This window comes from Syngnathus scovelli, chromosome 7, assembly GCF_024217435.2.
Source record: "Syngnathus scovelli strain Florida chromosome 7, RoL_Ssco_1.2, whole genome shotgun sequence".
Taxonomy (NCBI): Eukaryota; Metazoa; Chordata; class Actinopteri; order Syngnathiformes; family Syngnathidae; genus Syngnathus; species Syngnathus scovelli.
This window is the reverse complement of record NC_090853.1, coordinates 4,157,369-4,178,146: the sequence shown is the minus strand read 5'-3', so window position 1 is coordinate 4,178,146 and position 20,778 is coordinate 4,157,369. Positions and strand designations below refer to the sequence as shown.

The 20,778-nt window shown below is 44.9% G+C and overlaps 1 protein-coding gene across 2 annotated transcripts in view; it reads right to left on the bottom strand.

Annotated features, from left to right (window-relative positions):
* cntn5 (contactin 5) overlaps positions 1–20,778 on the bottom strand; it is a 68,733-nt gene that overhangs the window by 10,426 nt on the left and 37,529 nt on the right. For both annotated transcript variants that reach the window (XM_049725256.1, XM_049725255.2), the window contains 10 exons: positions 19,270–19,476; positions 17,756–17,885; positions 17,511–17,686; positions 14,499–14,594; positions 12,480–12,683; positions 9,479–9,581; positions 7,144–7,325; positions 4,652–4,788; positions 4,428–4,557; positions 2,953–3,097 (listed from right to left, as the gene is read on the bottom strand). In XM_049725256.1, the coding sequence (XP_049581213.1) occupies positions 2,953–3,097; positions 4,428–4,557; positions 4,652–4,788; positions 7,144–7,325; positions 9,479–9,581; positions 12,480–12,683; positions 14,499–14,594; positions 17,511–17,686; positions 17,756–17,885; positions 19,270–19,476 (1,510 nt within the window). The remainder of the gene's footprint in view (positions 1–2,952; positions 3,098–4,427; positions 4,558–4,651; positions 4,789–7,143; positions 7,326–9,478; positions 9,582–12,479; positions 12,684–14,498; positions 14,595–17,510; positions 17,687–17,755; positions 17,886–19,269; positions 19,477–20,778) is intronic.

Below are 20,778 nucleotides of genomic sequence, written 5' to 3'. Positions count from 1 at the left end.
GGGGTTGGCGGGTGAAAAAAAAAAAAAATCCGTTAACGACACTTTGACTTCAACCGCTTTTTGCCTTTGAGGTCGAGAACAAAAGCGGCGCATCCGTCGCCTGACTATCAATTCCGGCCGGGGGGGTGGGGAGTGATTCTTTTTCAAGAACATGGCAGTTCTTTTTCAAATCAACGTACGGCGGAGCGTTACACTCATGCATCCCGCCTAACAAAAGCTGTCAAAAGCGAGTCTCGCATTTCACCGCCGCGTCCTCTCGGGAGACGGCGAAGTGTAATCGACGGGAAAAACAAACAGGTGAGCATGCCGAGACTCCTAAGTACCCGCTGAAGGACGCGCTGAATGTTTGCTGAAGAATGGGCACAGAAAGAACAAGTGGGGGACTACGGTCGTATGATTTAGAATTTGGCGTTTACAATTAAATTATTTTTTAAATTGGATGATTTTTGCGTTTTACTTAGCTTATTTCACAATAAGAAGCTAATGCTAGCTTGGTCTTGCTAGCAGCTTTGGCATCGCAAATAACAAATATAAAAATTAAGTATGGATACTCAAAGTAGCTAATGTGTGACAATATTTTGTGACAGCACAGATTTTTTTAACTGGAGTAATGACTCCATTTGAATTGACAACAGTAACTTGGGACTTGAAGGTTCGAGATTTAGACTTTATGACTTGCACGTGTGAATTACATCCACCCAGCGCAGGAAAAAAAGATTTTTCTCGTTATCTATTTCAGGCTCGTGAGTCATCGATGCCATTCAAATTAATTAACATTGTTTGGCATTTAAATCTCAACGGCCCCCTCCCTTCGTAATGCGCGAAGCTCATTGAAATTGGCAAAGAGGACGCCGGGAAGGCGTGACCGAATCATGACAAGCGAGGCAATCTGCAGCCAGGGAGACATTTTTCAAACGAGGGCATTAGGAAATTCACGTCCCCCCCACAAGGACGTCGACATACAGAGGACGAGACGGCGACCGGCGCCTACTCGGGACATGCAAATTGAGCTGAGCGTAGGATATTTAAAGCAAACAATCACAATTTAGAGGTGACCTATTTGAAAAAAGAGAGTATCTAAGTTTTAGTTACGTATCAAATAACAAATCCATGGCTGTCAGTTCCTTCCGAGACACTCATTAAAGATTTCTTAGTGAATTTGACTGAAAGGTTGTTTTGTTTATATTGTTTTGTTCCGTGATTGACTGGCGACCTGTCCCAGGTGTACAAAATGGAGGCATGGCATTCAGCAAGAATGATGAAGATTTAAAAGCCGCATTGACCCGTTTCTCACCGAGGAAAAAAAAAAACCCATACCCATCATTGTCTACGAAAAAAAGGATTAATACTTTGTGTTTAGGCAACAAAAAGCTTGAACATTAGCGGAAATCCATGTTAATTACGCACCTTCATTAAGTCGGGACAGCTGTCAATGACAGATAAACGCGGGCGGGCCTTTTCGATTCACCCCGTAAAAGAACGATGGCCTCGCCGTCCGTAAACCTCGCCGCTCTACAAAGGCCAATGTCAGAAAATCTTTGCCGCTGTCGGGTCGGGTCAACACCTGAACGCCGGGCCGCTTTTGTTTCCAGATAGGAATCACCTTTATCACACGCTGGATCAGGACTGACCTTTTTAAAGCGCCGCCTATTGATTTCGTCCCAGCAGAGTGACGGGGTCGCGAAGGAGCCGTCCTCGGTCGGCAACAACTGGCAAACTTTTGAGTTTACTTCATTTCTGAACGTATTTGTATTATGTAGGCCAAAAACTTAAAGGGGACGTCAACCCCCGTAAATTTTCTTTACAATAAAATGTTGCATTTATTTATACACGAGTATAAACGTGACGTTCTGTTAAGCGGCAAAATCTAGCCGTTTTTATTCATCTCAGGGGGCGGCCATTTTGCCACTTGCTGTCACAACCAATCACGGCTCAGCTTCAGAAAACCGGTGCGCTGTGATTGGTTGTTTGTAATGCGTGTCTCAATCTGAAAGAAGTTGGCAAAGTCTGCTTCAGGGGTAAAATTCAGAAGAGTTTTCTGCTCCCAGAACACTTGACTTTATCTCGGGGTCAGATAAGAGCCCGATCGCAGGTACAACTTTTCCCGCGGCTGCCACAGAAAAATAGATTTGCAGCTTTGACGAATGCCTTCGAGGCTTTATCGGGTTCAGGCGAGCCCGAGTCATTAATCATCATTTTATAGGCTCGCACACTCCGCAAAGCCAAAAAGGCAATCTTCTGCAGCGGCGGTGAGTTCAAAAAACAGCTCGATTCCCTCTTCTGACTATTTTAGAGATGACATATTTCTGTTCAAATGACCGCGTCAAAGGAACTTTTGACACGTGAGCAGCGACACTCCGGAGGATTTTGATCATCAAGCCGGGTCGGAATCTCGCCGGGTAAACAGAAAATGTCCCGACGCTGACGGGTACACATTTTTCACAACGTCGCTCACTTTGATTGACGGAGCCCGACGGATGCTCCCGGTGAAAGGACCACGCCTCAACGTGCACGAGAGCGCCGAATGCAATCGTGGGCTCCGCGAGGGAGGGGGGGAGTCTCTGAAGTAGCAACAGCAGTGTTTTGTTTCACACTGACACTTCATTTCAGTCACACTAATAAAACCGGCACGCCTCCTAAGGCCCTTGCCGTGGGGGGAACGCTTTAAAAAATAACGAAGTGAAAATATGGCGAGAGGCAAACTTTTCTCGACTTTATGAATATTTTAACCTAGGGAAATTAAAATAAACTTTTGATGCCAGATGTGGCTACTAAAACAGTCAGTAAACAATTATCGGTTGGTGGAAATTATTATCAAATTATTATAAATTAATATTTCCCTTTTGAAATGAATTGAAATTACAGCCCGATAAAATCATTCTAAAAATTACATTTTATAATAGTGGAGTCAGTGTTTTAATAAAAGGGGCCTCATTAAAAATTCCCGCCTACCTTTTGGTGGGCTGTATCCTCCGATCGGCTCGCCTCCACGTGATCCGCGGCTTGGGCGATGCCCGAGGTTTGCACTCGATGGACGCGTCCTTGCCCAGCGTGGCGATGACTCGCACCGGATTGGGAACAAAGATGGGCGCCGACGCTGTGAGGCACCAAGCAGTGACGTGGTTTTGTCAAACAGTCGTTTCAGCAAGGTCATTTACTTTAATTACATAATATTTACTTTTCTTTTTTTTTTTACTAAAACTAATAAAAAAAACAAGTTAAAATCAAATTAATAAAAAAAGTCAACATGAAATAAAAACAAAATTAATAATATAAAAAATTACGAAAAAAAAAAAAAAAAAGCTATTCCAACCCTGTTGTGTACACAAGACTGGAAATGAAGGCGTAATTGCGAAATGGGGCCGCATCTTCATCATCATCATCCTCATCATGTGTATTACAACACATCAAGGCCACGTCCAGGCTGCGAGGCTTTGTCAGCCAGCATTATTCAAATGCTGAGTGACACTTCCCGAGTGACATTAAACACAATGACAATCCAATCGCGTCTGTAGCTGCGGGCTGACCCGGCCGACCGGTTCCATGCCACCCTCCCGTCTTCCGGGCCGTAGCGGCGGACGCCCGCTCGCCAGCGCTGACGTCTGTGCGCTTTCATCAGAGTCGGAGCGCGACCTGCTGCCGGTGGCGTCGGCCACCACTTGTCAGCAATGGGCTGACGCGGCCCACGGCGCCGAGCAACAGCCGGCCTCGAGTGATCGTTCATCCACCGACTGTTTTTTAGCCGCTCTTGAGTTTTTGCGCGGGGGCGTCACCGGATTATAAATCCCATCCATCCTCGTCAGGTCTTGTTAAAGTTTCATTAACATCTTCTGGACAGTAGGACACAGTTGCAAGCGTCTGTACCCTGTTTAGGGAGTCGAGAAAAAAAAAAAAAAAAGCGAGAACAAAAAGGTGCTTTTGATTGTCCCAAATGCCAGCGATTCCCCTTCAAAAAGGGCATGCCACACTGACAGTAAATCAAAGCCTCCCTCGGGGGAGCACGAAAAGGGGAATGGGTGTCACCAGCTGCGTTCCACTATACAAGCTGACAAGGAGAAAATGGCGCAGCAACACACAGCCAGCCTAACCGTGTCTCGCTGGATTCAAATCGTCTTCCATCTCTGGCTACGAGTCGCCGAAGTCCTATGACTCATTCGACTTGTGTATTTAAATTGAAAGTCAACTCAAAAACTTTACAATAATCCTCACCGTATTCTGACTAATATATTTGTGGCGGCCATTTTGCAACTTGTTGTCCACTGAAAATGACATCACGGTTGCTCGGGGCTCACAACCAATCACAGCTCAGCTGGCAAATGTCACATGACCAAACTCCACTGAAGGACCTTCTCGGCCTTCTGTACATTCTGACGTCATGATCAAAAAACTTAAAAGGTGTTATAGAGCAAAAAAAAAAAAGTGTGTACCTAAAATCTTGAGTTCGGCATTGGAGTAAATGGCGCCGTACTTATTTTCCGCCACACACTGGTACATTCCCGAGTCCACGGGCTGCAGCTTGTGAATAGAGAGCTCGCCGTTCACGATCTCCACTCGACCCTTGAACGCAAAGAAGAAGAGAATGGCCGCTTGATGATGATTCATGGCGACACGGTTCTTTCAGCAAAAAGAAGAAGCGGAGAGGTGCTTGTACCTGCGACGTCAAGGGCAAACCGTTGCGCAACCAACGATAGGTAGGCCGGGGCCTCCCCGTGGCCTTGCACTCCCAGTGGAGCTTCTCGCCGCTATCCAGCTGAGAGTCATTAATCATCCGCACCCACTGCGGCAGCGCTGGAAGAGAAAGAAGGAAGAAAAAAAAAATTTAATCATCACTGAAACATCTCTAATGTGACATTTTGCTAGCTTTAAGCTCAGTTAGCCTCAATCAGATCCGATATTGAAACGCAAAAAGCAGATTGTTGTATACACTAGGAGTGCATGTTGATGTTTTTGCAGGAACGTTCGGATGCTTCAGCCCATCTTGTAGGATTTTATATTTTTCCAGCGCTTCCAGCGTCACTTGCAAGAAATGTACGCTTTTGGCGCTCTCCTTTTCATCTGGAAGTCTCTGTCTATCTACTCAATGCATTTTTCAATACGTGAACGTATATTCATGAGATTATAAAATTTACAAGGACCTTTCGTTGGAGTCGGATCGTTCGTCTTGCGTGGGAGCGAGAATATTAATCAGCCACCGAGAACCGAGTAACCAGCGCCGGCCCGCCCGTTCCTTCTTTTAGTTTAATCTTTCAAGGTCTTTTTTTTTTTTGTATTAAACTTTTTTCTCAGTTATGTTAATAATGCACAAACGACGAGGGCTGATCTTTTGAAATGAAAGGAATGCAAATTAATTCGAAGAAAATGAAAGATGCAAGTGGCTTTTTCTTTCAAGCGAAATCCTTGAAGTGATCAAACTTTAAACTCCGCCCACATGAGATGTTGTCGCTAAAATTTTGCATTACACATCCGGCTAGGAGTTTTTCAGCCAATTCCCGAGTACGAGTTCGTCAAAGGACGAGCCCTGGCTTTGTCCCAAAATGGCCGACTACTTGTTCAATTTCAGGCCGGAGAACTTTTTCATGTATCATATTCGTGTTTTTAAGTCAATTCCCGAGTGTACTGTCCCAAGATGGTCGACTTCCTGTTCAATTTCAGGCAGAGAACTTTTTCATGTTTCATGTTTCTGGTGAAACTACAAAAGAACAAAAAAAAGGCCTCTCTTCATTTTGGTGGATTGGTCTTGAAAGATTAGTCAAAATACTCCAAAATATCCAAATGGCAAAACTTAGTAAGCTTGTGGTTTTATGAAGTGGTAATGAATTTATTGAGAATAATTGGAACGATAAAAAAAAATCCAAAGGGGCTTTTCCTTATTAGGTGCACCGGCTCTAATAAGCGGAGTTCAATAAAGTTTCTCCAAATAAGATGTTTTTTATGTGCCCGGTGTGATTAATACGTTTTCATGTCCACTAAAGCAATTCGGGATTTCCCGAATGCACCGCTGTTCCCATTGTTGTCTATTCCGTGCAATTTCAGTTTGGCCCAATGTTGTCTGATTGCTCCTTTATGGCCAGGAATGTCCAATTCACAATAAAAGCCCAACGTAGTATCAGATGACCTCAAGGAAATTACTTTTAGCCACAACAAGCTGGGGCTTCTTTTCTCCTTGTGCTGTCAACTGAATCAAGGCGGCGGCAACGGCGGCGGCGGCACAGGACCTTGGAAGTGTGTCCCGCGCCAAAGCGGCGGTACTTCATTACGTCGGCCTTGTGCGTGTGGCACGGCTTGAATTGGGTGGCCGCTTCCTTTATGATCACTTGCAAAACAAGTTAACGTGCCTACGCTAGCATTTTCCCCAAGAATCGCCGCAAAGTTTAAATACAAACGTTTTTTTACATAGCGGTCGCTCACTGACACATTCGAGGAAAAAAAAAATACAAAAGTTTCAGCATACCAAATTTCACTTTTTTTTAACCTCGTCTACAAATAACCTGATCTATATCTCTATTTTTGAAAAATCAGTTGCGCCACTTGAGCACAAAAGTTTACACACCCACGTCCTGAAAGAAAAGCGCCGGCTAATTGGCTACGGTAGTCAGCAACATAATTACACTTTTCTTGACACTGTTTTTGTCTCGGCTTGGAGCTAAAATTAAATCCTGCCACCAGTCAAGAAAATGTTATTGGTAACGGCCCAGCTTTTCCTTTCAAGAACGTTATTAAGGAGTGATCGGCCCAATTGGCACGGTGACGATAACCAGGTTTCGTGTGATGGCCGCGTTTAATGAAAACGGGCAGCAGTTTGATGTTTGCTATGTGATTATTATTGACAAAACACATCCCATCCCGAGACACAAATTATAACATGACTGACAGAAATGAGGAGCACGACAGCGCAAAAACTGAGCACATAAAAAAAATAGAATGGGAGGAGTACGTTAGATAAAATATTTAATTGAAGCCAAAATTTCACTTGGCAATATTTCCTAAAACAAATAAAAACAGCAAGCCTGAAAAAAAGAGGATACATTCTTTATCCTCTGCGAGGAGCTGAGCCCAGCCGACTCATCTCGAGGCGTCCATTTTTTGGACTCCACATAAAGTGGATTTTCTTTCCAAAGACTGAGAAGCAAGCTTGAGACTTACTATAGACCTGCAGATGTCCCTTGAAAGCCGTCCCTCCCCTCGGGTTCTCAGCTTTGCACTCGTACGTCCCCGAGTCCTCCAGCTGGATGTTGGGGATCTCCAAGACGGCCTGAGACTTGCGGAGTCGGGCCTTTTTCGGAATATTACCGTTGAGCTTTCGCCACGTGATTGTGGGCACTGGACTGTGACGAGAAAAAAGTAGAGTTTCGAATGTTGTGGAAGAGGAACGCGTCTGTGCTTTCTTTCTTCACTTTATTTCCTCCCAGCGCAGATGACATCTTAATTAGCATTCGGGGCAATTTCTGGGCCGACCTTCAAAACGGCTCGGTGATTAAGAGTCGGCATTGACTCCACGCCGGGCTGCTCACGAAGAATCACTTGATTAAGATGCACGTAGGTATTGTCTACCCGCTCCTTTTTTTTTTTCTTTCTCCAGAAACATCCGTCTCTCAGACACATTAAGCGTCTGCCTCGAGAGCACGGCCCGCTGTTATAATAAGCCACTCTACTCCCGCTCAACGCGAAGGCCCTCGCCATTCTCCCCCCCCCCTAAGGCTGAACAAGCATCTGCCAGGATTTGTAGAGTTTGATTCCCCTCGGGCTCAGTTAAACTAAAAAGCGAGTGGGCTGCTGTACGGCAATTTAGGCAAAAGTCTCCAAAACGTTTCAGGGCGCAAGTGAAAGGAAGCGGGGAGATGAAAGTCTTTGAACCGACGCCACTTTTTTCTTGGAATGAAAAAGACGGCGTTTCAACTTTGATCCATCCATCCATGCATTCCTTTTCGTGTTGGGACGTTGGCAGGAGTCTTTCCAGATTGACTGCGCACCGTGGATTGATTGGTCGACGGTCAATCACAGCACACAGATGGACTGAGAATTTTTTGACACCTCCGCAAAAAATTAGTCATGACTTGAAAGTGATGAAATTGGAATTCGGAGCAAAAATGTGCGAGCAGCTCAAAACGAGGATGGAATTTCTTATATTGCGAAATTTTGTTGTGATGTCATCGCGCCAATCATGGTCGCCATGAGCGCCGAGAAAACCGAAGGGCGTCCTACGCCGAATTCCCGACGCCGTTCTAAGCGCCGTCATCCGTCTCAACTAACTGGAAATGGCTCTCTGATGGAAAGTTATCAAATGGAATTGAGTTTAGCGAGGAAAGAGCCAGGCACAGCTGCTGTTTGGCTTTTTTTGTCGGTAGAATTTTCAGTCCCCGGCGTTGAGATGTTTAAGAAGGAATTTGGCGTAATGAGCGACGCTGATTGGAATCTAGGTAAACGGCGATGAGGTTTTCAGTGATTTATTTTAGATTAGAGACACTGGATGACAGACATCCATGAATAATTCATTTTGACTAATTATAAACATAATGGAGTGTGTGATGCAAGCAAATCTTTGCACAAAAGCAAATCACTTTTCTCTCGAGAAGATTGAAAATATGTCACGGCATTTTGTTTATTTGTTTAAATGTTGTCAAATTAACAGCAAAACTTAGTTACAGTCATCAGATCAGATATTTGCCAAGTCTTAACCTTGTCATCTGTAAAATTAATGAGTCAACTTCGGTCAGACCCCAAAAAAATAACAAAAAACTAGCACTTGATTTTATTTGATTTCATAGAATTTTTTTGCCGTTTAATATTTCAATGTTTTACTGCATTTTAAATGACTATTATATTACATTCTTTCATCTAATGTTCAACTTTATCATTGTAATATTACACTTTGACTTATTGATAATACTCGTAATGACATTTTGATCAAGTCACATCTTTTTTTTAAATCTCTTCTTGTCATTATTTGACTGAGACCCTGATTAGATTTCACCGAGATTGAACAAGCTAGCATCATAAAATCTCTCAATGTTGGCGTTACGAAAACCAACAACCCCCGGCCCCCGCAAACGCGGCCAGAACTGTTTCAGCGTTTCCGACATCTCCCGCGATGCTAACTTTAGTAAGTGTGCTAAGTGCACTCTCTATGGACTCTCCCCTCCTGGCAGACGACTATTACAATGTCATTTATTTTCCGTGCCGATATAACCTTGTCCCGCTCCGTTCGTTCATTCAACGCAGAGCTTGGAAACACACACATACATTAAGCCTTATCCCTAAGGGTGGCTACATCCAACACACACCCACCCACTCTCTTTACATCCCGCCTGAAGAAGTCATGTAATGGAATAAAGACGTTTTAAGAGGACAGGAAAAAGACAGGGAACATTAACCGAGCTGCGATGAGCTGTGCTGCTCTTTGTTAAAAATCAGATTTTATTATCAGCCACCACAGCAAATACCCAGCGTTTATTTGCGCAATATGTCCTTGTTTACTTACTTGCCGAGCGCGAAGCACTCCAGTCTGACGGTGACGCCTCTGGCAGCCAACACCGAGGTGGGGAAGTGCACCTCAATTTTGGGCTCGTATTCACCCATGATACCTGGAGAAGGTTAAGGAAGAGAAAGCGTGGGGATGAAGATAATGGCTGTATTGCGAATCATAAAAGAGCGCTGTGTGGTGAGCAGAGAGCACTTTGTGATGTTTGTAAATATTAAGCATCTGGATCAATCCAAATTTTTCATCAATCTGGTTTTTGGATGTTATTTTCTCACAGGTGATCGCTTAAAACATCCATTTGGGTTGTCGTTGAGTCAGAAGTAAACGGCTAGCATGCTAGCTAACGTTAGCTGTATGGATGTCGTTAGAGACGAAGCTGAGTTTCATTTGGGAATTTTAGCTGAAAATATCTGTAAAATAATGTATCTAGTCAAAAGATGTCTTTCAACCATCCATTTCTACTGATCACACTTTATTAAAAGTGCCCTGGCGACACAGTTCTAACATCCAAGGGGATAATTGCATTTTCCTCTTTATCTCCACAATGTCCTTTTTGCACCCGGTGCTTTGTTTTGAGAAGGGTAATCGACCTCGGCACGTGCGTTGGATATTTTCGCGGACGTGTAGCGCATTAACGCCGGGCTGAGTTAGTCGTGTTAAACGGTAGCCGAGGAAGGCGCCATTAAGATGATGTACTAACACAATGTGCGAATGTAGGCCGGGATAACCAATCTGCTCGACAATCCGCATTGCCGGCCGATAAGGTGCTATCAGTCCAGCTAAGTGGCGACATGACGAATGGCGTGCCTCCTCCACTCGCACTCGAGGAAGGACCGGGCGTCCTTTTGTTTATTTGCCAAGCGCTTAAGGCGGCCATTAATATCCATTGGCGATCATGTCACCCCGTACGTACGGCTTCCAGCTCATTTGGATAAAAACAACAACAAACTCTACCGGTATTTACTCATACCGATACCTAGAACCGATACCTCTCATCTCGTTTAACACGATGACAAAAAAAATGTGAACTAAGTCTTCTTTCGAACACTGATGATTCACTGATGTGTAAAACTGCCACAGTACGGCGCCACCTATTGCATAGGAGGACTTACTAGACGTCAGGTTTTGTTCACCTAAAAAATTGGTCTGCTATATGCAAAATAAGATTGGTATTGGATTGATACTGATACCTGGTATCGGTACTGGCCCATCCCAATGGTGCGCCGAATCCCCCCCCCCCCCCACCATTTTCTATACAAGTACTCATTTCATTCTACATGCGCAATCATGGTCTCAAAGTAATACATTTGCAATGTTTCATTTCTTGCCTCTATTATATATTTTAAAAATCATATAAATTCAATCTGCGGGCCTCAGCCTTGATGGGAATAAAAGAAATAATGCGAGAAGCATGTCTGAGGCGAGAGCATTATCAGCCGTCATTGCGACGGCGCTTAACGTCTGCGGTCAGATTGGGCAAGGTCGAAATGCTTTTTTCTCCTCTGTTGCTTTGTTCGACTGTCGATTGAAAAAAAACTATGAAAAGACATGACATGAATATTACTTTATAGTGTCGATACCGCTTACGCTGTTCAGTTAAATTCAGGTATGACATGACAGTTTCACAACTACTCTAAATGAGTCAGTAGCCTGCGATAAATTTTACGTCGAGGATAAAGAATAGGCGCCTTATATTGTCGACATTCGTTTTTGTCCAACGACTTGTTTTAATAGCATGAAAGTCAAGCTAACTTTTGATGACACAGTGCTTTGTCAAAATGGGTACAGAATTGACAGTAGAATTTGAATTTTTTTTTTTTTTTTTAACGTTCAGGTGCTGCAAAGATAAGATCTGTCGGCACACCCTGTTGGAGATGGCATGCGAGCTGACGATCAATGGCGTCCAGCGGGCCGTAATAGAGCCCAGATGCTTGTTTTGATTAAGAGCCTTGCTTACGACTAACAACAGTGAGCTGCGCACACACACACACGACACGACACACAAACAGCAGTTTCGGAGCGTAGACTGTGTAATCACTTTTAGCGAGACACAGATTGCGCCGTGCGATTGGTCGCCACCCGTGACCGACGCGCCAGCATTTGGACCCGTCTGTCGTGAGGTGTGCCAAAGCAATTTTCCCCATTTTAAAATTGGGACGCGCAATATGGCAGAGGGCTGCATGAGGCCACCGAGGGGGGTGTGTGTGTGGGGGGGGGGGGGGGGGGTGATTTGGGCTCGCTCGAGGTGTGCGGGTGGTGGTGGTGTGGGGCTTGTTTTGGCATTACGGACTTTCATTTGGAAACCTAGACTCTGTCATGTTTGCTCATAAATGGGATCGTCAAAATCAGTGTAAACGTGCATTTGGTTGATTTTTCAATCTGTTGTCATTTCAAATATGGATCAGCAAGCACGTTAGCAGATTTATGCATCTGCAGGTGTCGCAGCTAAGATTCAGCTAAGCCTCAGCAAATCATTTTGTAAAAGGTTAAAGTATTCAACTTTTTTTTTCCTGGAGGCTATCCAATAATGTCATGATTTAATAATGTCATAATGTAATGAAGCTGCGAGTCGACGTCGTCGTGTGCTTCCCAGGCATGAAGGCCCTTTACCTCCATCACCTGGGGACCGCCGCAAAGCCTCGACGGGCTCCCGTGAGGAGGCGTGATGGACGAGGATGCGAGGCTTCAGGAGCCCACAGGTGGATTGTAACACACGCGCATGGCTCAGCCCCTGGAGGGGGGCGTTATTTTAGAGCCACATATTTCCGAGGTCTGCATCAAAAATAATTGGATGAAGTTGGATAAATTTCGGTCCAGAACAAATGTACTTATTGTTTATTACAGAAGCTATTTTTTAATGTGTAATTCACATTATAGCGAGCTATATATATTTTTATTCAGGTATTTATTTTGACATATTTTTATTTTATTGTATTTTACGTATATTTTTTAATCGTATTTATTTCTGTCATAATATAATACCGCCGATCAAAGGTCTCACCGTCTGTCCTGAGCGTGAGCGGCGTGGGCGGGCTGAGCACGCGGGCATTGGTGGCCGTGTTCTTGAGCAGGCAGATGTAGCTGCCCACGTCCGAAGGCTGCACCTTGGACACGTAAAGGTTGCCCGTCATCTGCGAGATGAAGCGGCGGCTGTCCTCGGCCACGAAGGACGGGAACTCGTTGAACACCCAACTGTAGATGATCTCTGCCAGACAATACCCACATGTTTTATTCCATATCCTGCTTCGATAAAAAAAATACCACTTTGCTGCTATTTGTACATATAACATTTTGAAATACAGAGTAGCAGCTCAGCAGGGTATATTGAAGCCCGGCCCGGCGGGAATATCCCAAAACGTCCAATTACTCACTCTGAGGCTTGGTTGAGCCTTAGTTATCAAAAATAGTCTGAAGAAGGAAGTGCAAACAACAATATCAGAAACGCTTACAGGAGCATCGCACCTACGGGGAATGTGAATGCTTGAACGTTTACCGAAACCAACAGTGGTCTGGAACTTTCTATATGAGATAAGACGGGCTTGTAATACATCGCAAAGCTTTTCCAGGGGATAGTCGAATAAAAACTCGGCTTATCTTGTCTAATCAAGAGTTGGATTATGGAAATGGCAACATCCAAATTCAGGTTTTGTTGCTTATTATTTTTTACATTCAAAATCTTTAAAAAACTGCCTATGCTGTGAATTTATTTACTTCAAATCATAATCAAATACACTTAAAAGGGCGAGAAAACGAAAGTCAGCCATTTAGATGCGTTATAGTTCACCACTAGAGAGTGAGAGGTGCGCGTTGGCGATTCAAAGTGAAACATATTTCAAAATTAATAAAGTGCCCTGTCAGCGTCGATCGCATCTGGAGACACTTGAACTCAATTCGATGCTTGAAGCTTAACAAGGTGGCGCTCTAATCGGCTAAAGGGACTATTTGATAAAGGGATGGAGGGAGGGATTAGCCCGTCGGTTTACACACGCGCACCACCTCTCCCACGCGCGTGCGCACTTATTTCTGCTTGGTTAGTAAATCTTCCTGCTGAAAGTGCAATAAAATTCTCGTCGCCACCATAATGCAAGGTCATTTGCCATCGTCTCTGATCAATATCGCCGTAAATCCGCCAGGCTGACCTAATTGAAGGCTTTTTTGCTACCATATCAAACATGCGAGCTTTACATCCAATAGAATGAGCAATGGTTTGTTTACATGAGCTGAGATCCTTTGTGGTTCGCTCACTTGAATTAGTAGTAGTGGCAAAATCAAATCTGCATTGATCCGTCTAATGTGATATGAGCCACGTGTCTGTAATCAATCCGGCTGGACCGAAAAATCACTGAGGACGTCCTGCCGGTGCCGTCTCCTCTTGTTATGCTCTGACTGCTTTCAAAAGAAACAGCTCCGTTCATAGAAAAGTATATTTTCCATAATCTTATATAATAGATATTATATATAATACAAAATATTATGTAACATTATACTACATGCTTTTATTTTGAAGGTCTGACATTTAACAGGATGTGTTGCGCAGAAAATATTGTTTTACATGAAAGTGTGGTGCAAAAAAAAAATGTTTGGCGACACCTTTGTAGAGAACGTCATTATTCGGTAAGCCTCGCTGGATGGTGTCAAAAAAAAATTGCTTCTGGAAGTGCGAACGGGGGCTGAAGAGTACTCTGCAAGCACTCCCACTGGACCGACGTATCTGAGTGAGTCACTCTCACTGACAAGAGCGTGCATTAGAGGACGGGTCGGGCCAGATATGCTTTTACACACCGAGCGATGTTGCCTTTCGTTGCTAATGATCCTGCAAATTGCCTCCCCGGGATACCGGGTTCTGCCGCATGCTCGGATAGGCCGCTGCGAGGGAAGTTGAGCCTCGGGGAAAAGAGGACCTCATCCCCTCCAAAACTGGAATGAAACTAAAGTACCCCGCTGGTAGTTTTTCGTCCAATATTTGTAGTGTTAAGTGACGGCCGGGGCCAAGTTCCAGTAAATCAAGAGACTCTCTTACCTGGAGAATGCGGCGGCGGCGTGCACATGAGCACCACACCTTGGCCTTCACGCACCGAGACGCCGCCCCTGGTTTTTGCGCTAAACTCTCCGATGTCTGCAAAACACAAACAAAGAGATTAACGAGTGTCCGTCCATCTGTCCATTTGTCGTCATTGGATTGTGTAATCACAAAATTCTTGGGTATTGTGATTTACTAGGAATAGAGTATAAAAAAAATCAGCCACCAGCGCAAACCTAAAAACGATTTATTTACTAAAAATATTTGTTCATCTGTCTATGCCCGTGACAGGCGGAACAATTGTGTTTGTTTAATGGCGTGCGATGAGATTCTCCGTGTCAAACTCGGATAAAAGGTCGCGAATCATCTTTAAAGCGTACAGTGTAATGTTGCAGAAACACAAACAATAAAGGACACGAAGATGTCATCGGTGCGGCGATGACACGAGCTTGCCCTTGCGGCGCCGCAAAGCTTCAATCAAGCGACGGAAGGCCTTTTCCTCTCTCGCCGCTGATGCGAGCCTCTTTACCTCCCATTGATTTCCCAGCGTCGGACTAAACTCCACGTGTGGCTTCTCGGCGCTCATCTGGCCGCTTGCCGTCTCCGACCTAGAGACGCTTGATCCCCCGTAATCATGGCTCATTTGCGCCGCGCGACGAGTATCGATCGGAGGCGCTAACGACCCGCCGCCGTCGCGCTTGATAGACGAGCGGCTGTCAACTCTGCTCGTCTCGGAAAGCCACGCATAAATCCCCGTTTATTGCTCATCGGGGCTTTAATGGACTAAGAAGGTGGCGATATGACCGGAATGAGGTCGTCTTCCGATCGTAAAGGTTAGTGCGCGTCAGCGGCGTGATCAACAGTATACGATAATATACAAGCGCGGTAATTACAAGGCTACAACACAACTGCTGCACTTGCAAGACCAGATGGGATGCACGCCGCTATAAATAGCCCACATGCTGTGGAGTCGGTCCGGTCCTAATTTAATGAATATTGAATGGACCTGAATGGGAGCCGGTCTCCCACTGGCAGAGCACGATAACGCGGCCGTCAGAAGCAGAAGCATTGTAGCTCGGAATATCCAATCACTGCGATGGGAAAACATCTGCGGGCGATGCATTTTTGTTATTCGGGCCTCGGCAAAAGCCGGTCTGTGTTACCTGGCATAAAGGCGAATTGGTAGGAGCATTAATGACCGGCGCTACATTTGCATATGAAACAAACATTTTCCCCGATTGGGTTTTACACTTCGAAATTGTACGGTGAAAAACGCACGATCGTCATTTCGCTGCAACGTATTACGAGCAGCGGGAAAAGCGAGTTGCAGTGGAAGCTGTGAGGCATGAAAGTCAATGAATCGGGAAAATTCATTTATTCAGCGGTTTGAAGATGAAATTAAGGGTGTCAAAAATTACTTTAATATCGATTAACCGTTTAGAACCATTAAAATGGCCCAAATCATCGGATTTTCCCCCTCGACGGTAAATTATCTTTGATTTCAGCAATTTGTCATGAAAGCAGATTGAGAGTTGAAGCTGAAGCCTTAACGCAATTATCAGTTTGAAAAACGCTGGCGAGGACAAGAAATGATTCGATTAATCGATGATCAATCATCACTGGTGAGGGTGGAAAAAGAAGCAATCCACATGTTCCAGTTCCTCCACTGTGTGACATGTATGAAAAAAAAAACAAATCCCTCTCGATCGATTTTCAGAACTATTTTGCAGAAGGCGATGGGGGCATCTGCAAACGAGTTATGAACCAATCAATATTCATGATTTTTTTTTTTTTTAAATAATGCAGCAACCATGGCGCGGTCGTTAAGAACTCGTCCGACATTACAAGTCAACATATGTCCGCATGAATTTTTAAAATGGCCGTGACGCAACCGGCGTCAAATAGCAGCAGGTGCTTGATGCTAATTAGCTTCGGCGGGCTTCAATCAGAAAGCATTAACGTAAGCGGTCGTTTCTGACTGATAGCCGCATTCCTGAGTGGATTGCAACTCCCACAGCTCCGAGCTAATCACCACTTGTCATTTAAAAAGAAAAAAAAAAAAAGAACAGATCGAGTCTGGCACCATTGACATATAGTAAATAATCTTTCAATTCATTCGAAGGCGTATGACGGAGGAAAGCTGGGGCTGAGTTGAGTGTCTTCAAAGCAGCCCGTGCGACTGGGAGATTTGACAAAAAAAAAAAAGGCTGAGAGCAGAACATCTTTTTGCAGGCAGCGTGACTGAAGCGTTCCCGGCGCCCTCCGGCTGCCGCTTGGCCGGTGAGCCGTCACTTGAGAGGCGCCGCGCAGCCTTTACCTGACCCAGCAAAAATTCTGCTAGCTAGACTCGACCCGCCGTAACCCGCGTGGAGCAGGTGAGGCGTTCCTTCTGAGAAGGTCACACTTCTCTTCCACTGCCGAAGAATTGGAAATTGTACTTTGCTACATTGGCTGCTGAATTTGTGAAAAAGATATATATTTGGGGAGAGGAGATTAAAAAATACAACTCAGATGGTAAGCAGATCTTGGGATGTTTTGGGAGAAGCCAGATTTAGCCTGGGTTGTTAGCGGAAGTTATGCAGTGCTCGTCAAATATTGCCTTTCACTGTGAAAACGCAACTTTATTACAAGTTCTTGTACAAATAGTCCGTCCCCACATAAAAGGAAAATAATGTCAGTAAAGTGCCTTGCACGTATTCCAGAATATGACCCAAACGTGATTGCTTAGGTCTAACCAAGCCGCATTTCTGCACAATGCACTAAAAGCTATTTGGTCCAATGAAAGCGGCAAATGCTCTTTTGGCCTGAAGAAGAAATGGCTTTTTAAGAAAAGACCTCCTCTTCTTTCTTTCTTTCCTTTCTGTGCACATAGTTCCAGGCTAATTGAGCCATTTGTTTCTTCGCTCTCTCCTCCCGCAAGTCCAACACACCCCTCCAGGCTCACCAATGAGGTCGTTATGGTCTTTGCTCGTAAAAACAGACTCTTTGTTTTTTTTTTTTTTTTTTACTCACATGCAAATTGTAGATGAGCATCCCGACTCAGAACGGTGCCAAAGTTGTTCCGGGCGCGGCACTGGTACGTCCCGAAGTCGGCTTTCTTGCTAGCGTTGGCGATGATCAAGTTGCCCTCGGCTAGCCTGTAGCGCAAATCCGCCCCGGTGTCCACTTGCGTGCCGTTGATGTACCAGCTGCGGGTGAAAGCACAAGTTGGTGTCCGCAGCGTGCCTTCTGACGAGGAGGCAGAAAATTGCGATGACCTGTACGTGGGCGGCGGGTTCCCTCGCGCCTCGCAGTGCAGCATCACTTTGTTTTCGCCGCCGCCGCCGTCCAATGGGAAAATCACGTCGTCGGGCTCCTGGATGAAAACGGGCCCGAATTCTTCGCTCTCTATGTAGACGAGACGGAAGTCCACACATTAAGACGAGTACGATTTTGAACAACATTTCTGTCACGGCACCTGGCGAGAGAAAATGGAGCCCGAAGCAGAAAAAGCACGTCTTCCTTCTGACTGGTCAAGTAATTCCCAAGTCTGCAGGAGATGATTGTTAGCGGCGCACCATCGATTGGAACTCAAATTCAATGAAAAGCCGCTGGAGGTTTTCGACCGACGCGTGATGTTCTTCCACTTGGGTCGGCTGCAGTATGCGGCGGCGAATAGATGCCTCGGCAAAACTTTACTTCCCCCCTCGAGATGCATAAAATGTTTGGTTTTGCCATTCCGAGCACATTCCGCATTTGGAATTAAAGAGCATCCGGTGACGAAGCAGCCGCTCGAGACGGCCGTGTTTGCATTTAAAAAAAAAAGTGTCCGATTTTTTTCTTTGTGTTCTCCCTCCTTCCGCTGATCTGTTTGCAGAATCAACAGAAAACAGACACGGCTTTTGATTTGTCCGCCTGGAAAAACAGGCCTCCTGCAAATCGTCGCTGGCGCACTGACAGCTATTTATTGATGATAACAAACCCTTGAAACAAGCTCAGAGAATCTTTTTTTTTTTTTTGCTTTAGAGACTTGTAACTAAAATTAAAACTAAGCAGACACTCCAATAGGGACACTTAAATGATCCGGTGAGAGCCAATAAATGACCCGTCCGCACAATTCCTTGCCAAGGACCGTAATTGGCCTCACCAGAAGACGTGGGACTCATTTCAAGTTGAACGTCGCGGTCGTCTGTCACTCACCAGACGCCGTTAAAAGGTACATGACGGCGGGGCGAAAAAAGCATAGTGGTCAAAAGAGCAGAAGGGGGGCGCGGGGGGGGGCACGAGGAGAGGACATTAACGGAGACTTCCGTCCGCTTTTATGCAGACACTTGACATTTCCGTTAATTAAGCGCTCCAGACGCAATGAGTAGGATGCCATTAATTCGGCATTAATGGATCGATGTGTCATTACGGGCAGCGCTAAATGAATTACGACGGCAGACGGGGAGATTTATGACAGAGTGCTTCCGGCACTGCTCGGACCGATCCCGACCAAGATATTCGTCTTCCGGCGGTTGTGGCGCTGACAAGCGACGGCAGCTTGGGCGCCGGCCGTGATGGATGAGCGGGATTCAAATCCGGATCTCGGCGGGCAGCTCGTGAAGTTGGAGATAAGATGGCGGCGGCGGTGCCAACTTGGAAGATGTAATCAAGGATGCTCGCAAGATTTTGTTTTTACGCCGGCTCGCCATCCTAACGACGTTATTTAACCGCGCGTTTCATACGTGACAATCTACTGAACATAATTACAATATTTAAAGACAGTTACAAACTTTTTGGAAAGTCGTACCTTCACTCCGGTAGTCCTCCTGAGAGCCGAGGAGACTGAGCGCCGGATGAGGGTGACCGGCGAAGACGGGCCAGTCGGGCGGCGCCGCCAGCCCACCGCCGTGCTGCTGCCGGTTTCGTCCGCGGGGGTTGAGCAGCGACGACGAGCTCTCGGTTTTCATGCGGAGCACGGCGGCGTACGAGATGGGCCGCGACGCCCACGCCAAGTCTACCACAAAAAAAAAAAACGATAAAATTAATAAAAATAAGAAATAAAATAAATAAAATCATAAAAAGATAATGATGAATAACAAGGTTTTACGCTCAACATACGCCGCCACTTTCGAGCATCGTTATCCTTAAATGAGTGATAAGCGACACCTTTTTCACAATTCAAACCTTTTAGCGCTTGTTTAAAGACGGCAATGTAATTCAATCCCGAGTGGAAGAGCGCCAAATGTGTTATTTTGTCACTATGAATATAACAAGTATAAATGACCTAAGCTGGAAAGTCACAGATGGTGCCGATGAGCGGCGGAACACGGAACGCCGCGAGATACACGCAAAACATTCCGAGTCGAGTTGTGTGAGGAGGTGGAGCGGGATGTGATTAGAACGCAACACAAGCCAAGTAGTAATCTCGAGACTCTCGGGTAAGCCTGGGCTAAGAACAAAACAGAGCGTGTGATTACTGCCGTCCGTGTATTACACCAAAGAGACTTCACGTGGACACAAGAAAATTAGCTCGTTAAGAGCAAGAAATGTGACCGATATTATTTTCTGAGACAAGTCAAGTCAAGTCAAGTCAAGTCAAGTCAAGTCAAGTCAAGTTTATTTGTATAGCCCTAAATCACAAACAGTCTCAAAGGGCTTCACATAGCCCAAAATTGACAATTATTCTCAAAGCATCCCCTGATCTTAAGCTCCCAAAAGGGCAAGGAAAAACTCAAAACCCCTGCCAGGGGAAATTGAGAAACCTTGAGAAGGGACCACAGATGGAAGGATCCCCCTTTCAGGATCACCAGGTTAGACAGAGGCCGTTTTCGATATTTGGCAAGACAAAATTCCAATAAACGATTCATCGGCCAAATAAGGGATAAGAAAATTAATCTCTCAAATATGAACAAAGATTAATCAGTTAGATCATTTTAACAAATTAGAACTGAAGAAAATAACTTCAACAATCGGTCGTTTAATTAAAAAAAAACAATCGACAAATAATGAAAAAACCCAAAAAAATACGGTTAATCGGCCAAATAATTTTAACTGAAGAAAATAACGTCAACAATTAAGAAATTAACACTTTGTGCTATAGTAAATCTGGAAAACGCTTATTCAAACTGTTATCTCAAGTCGACTTGCTTTTTTTGACAGTTTTTGACTGGATTTCCTCAAAAGAGCATCAAACAGATGCAGCTCCAGAGACAAATGTCTTACAAACCGCAGTAACCCTGACCAGCAAATTGCATCACTTAGCTTTTGTAATTGTAGACCATTTGCTCATCCATTGACGCTTTGGCGCCGAGCACGG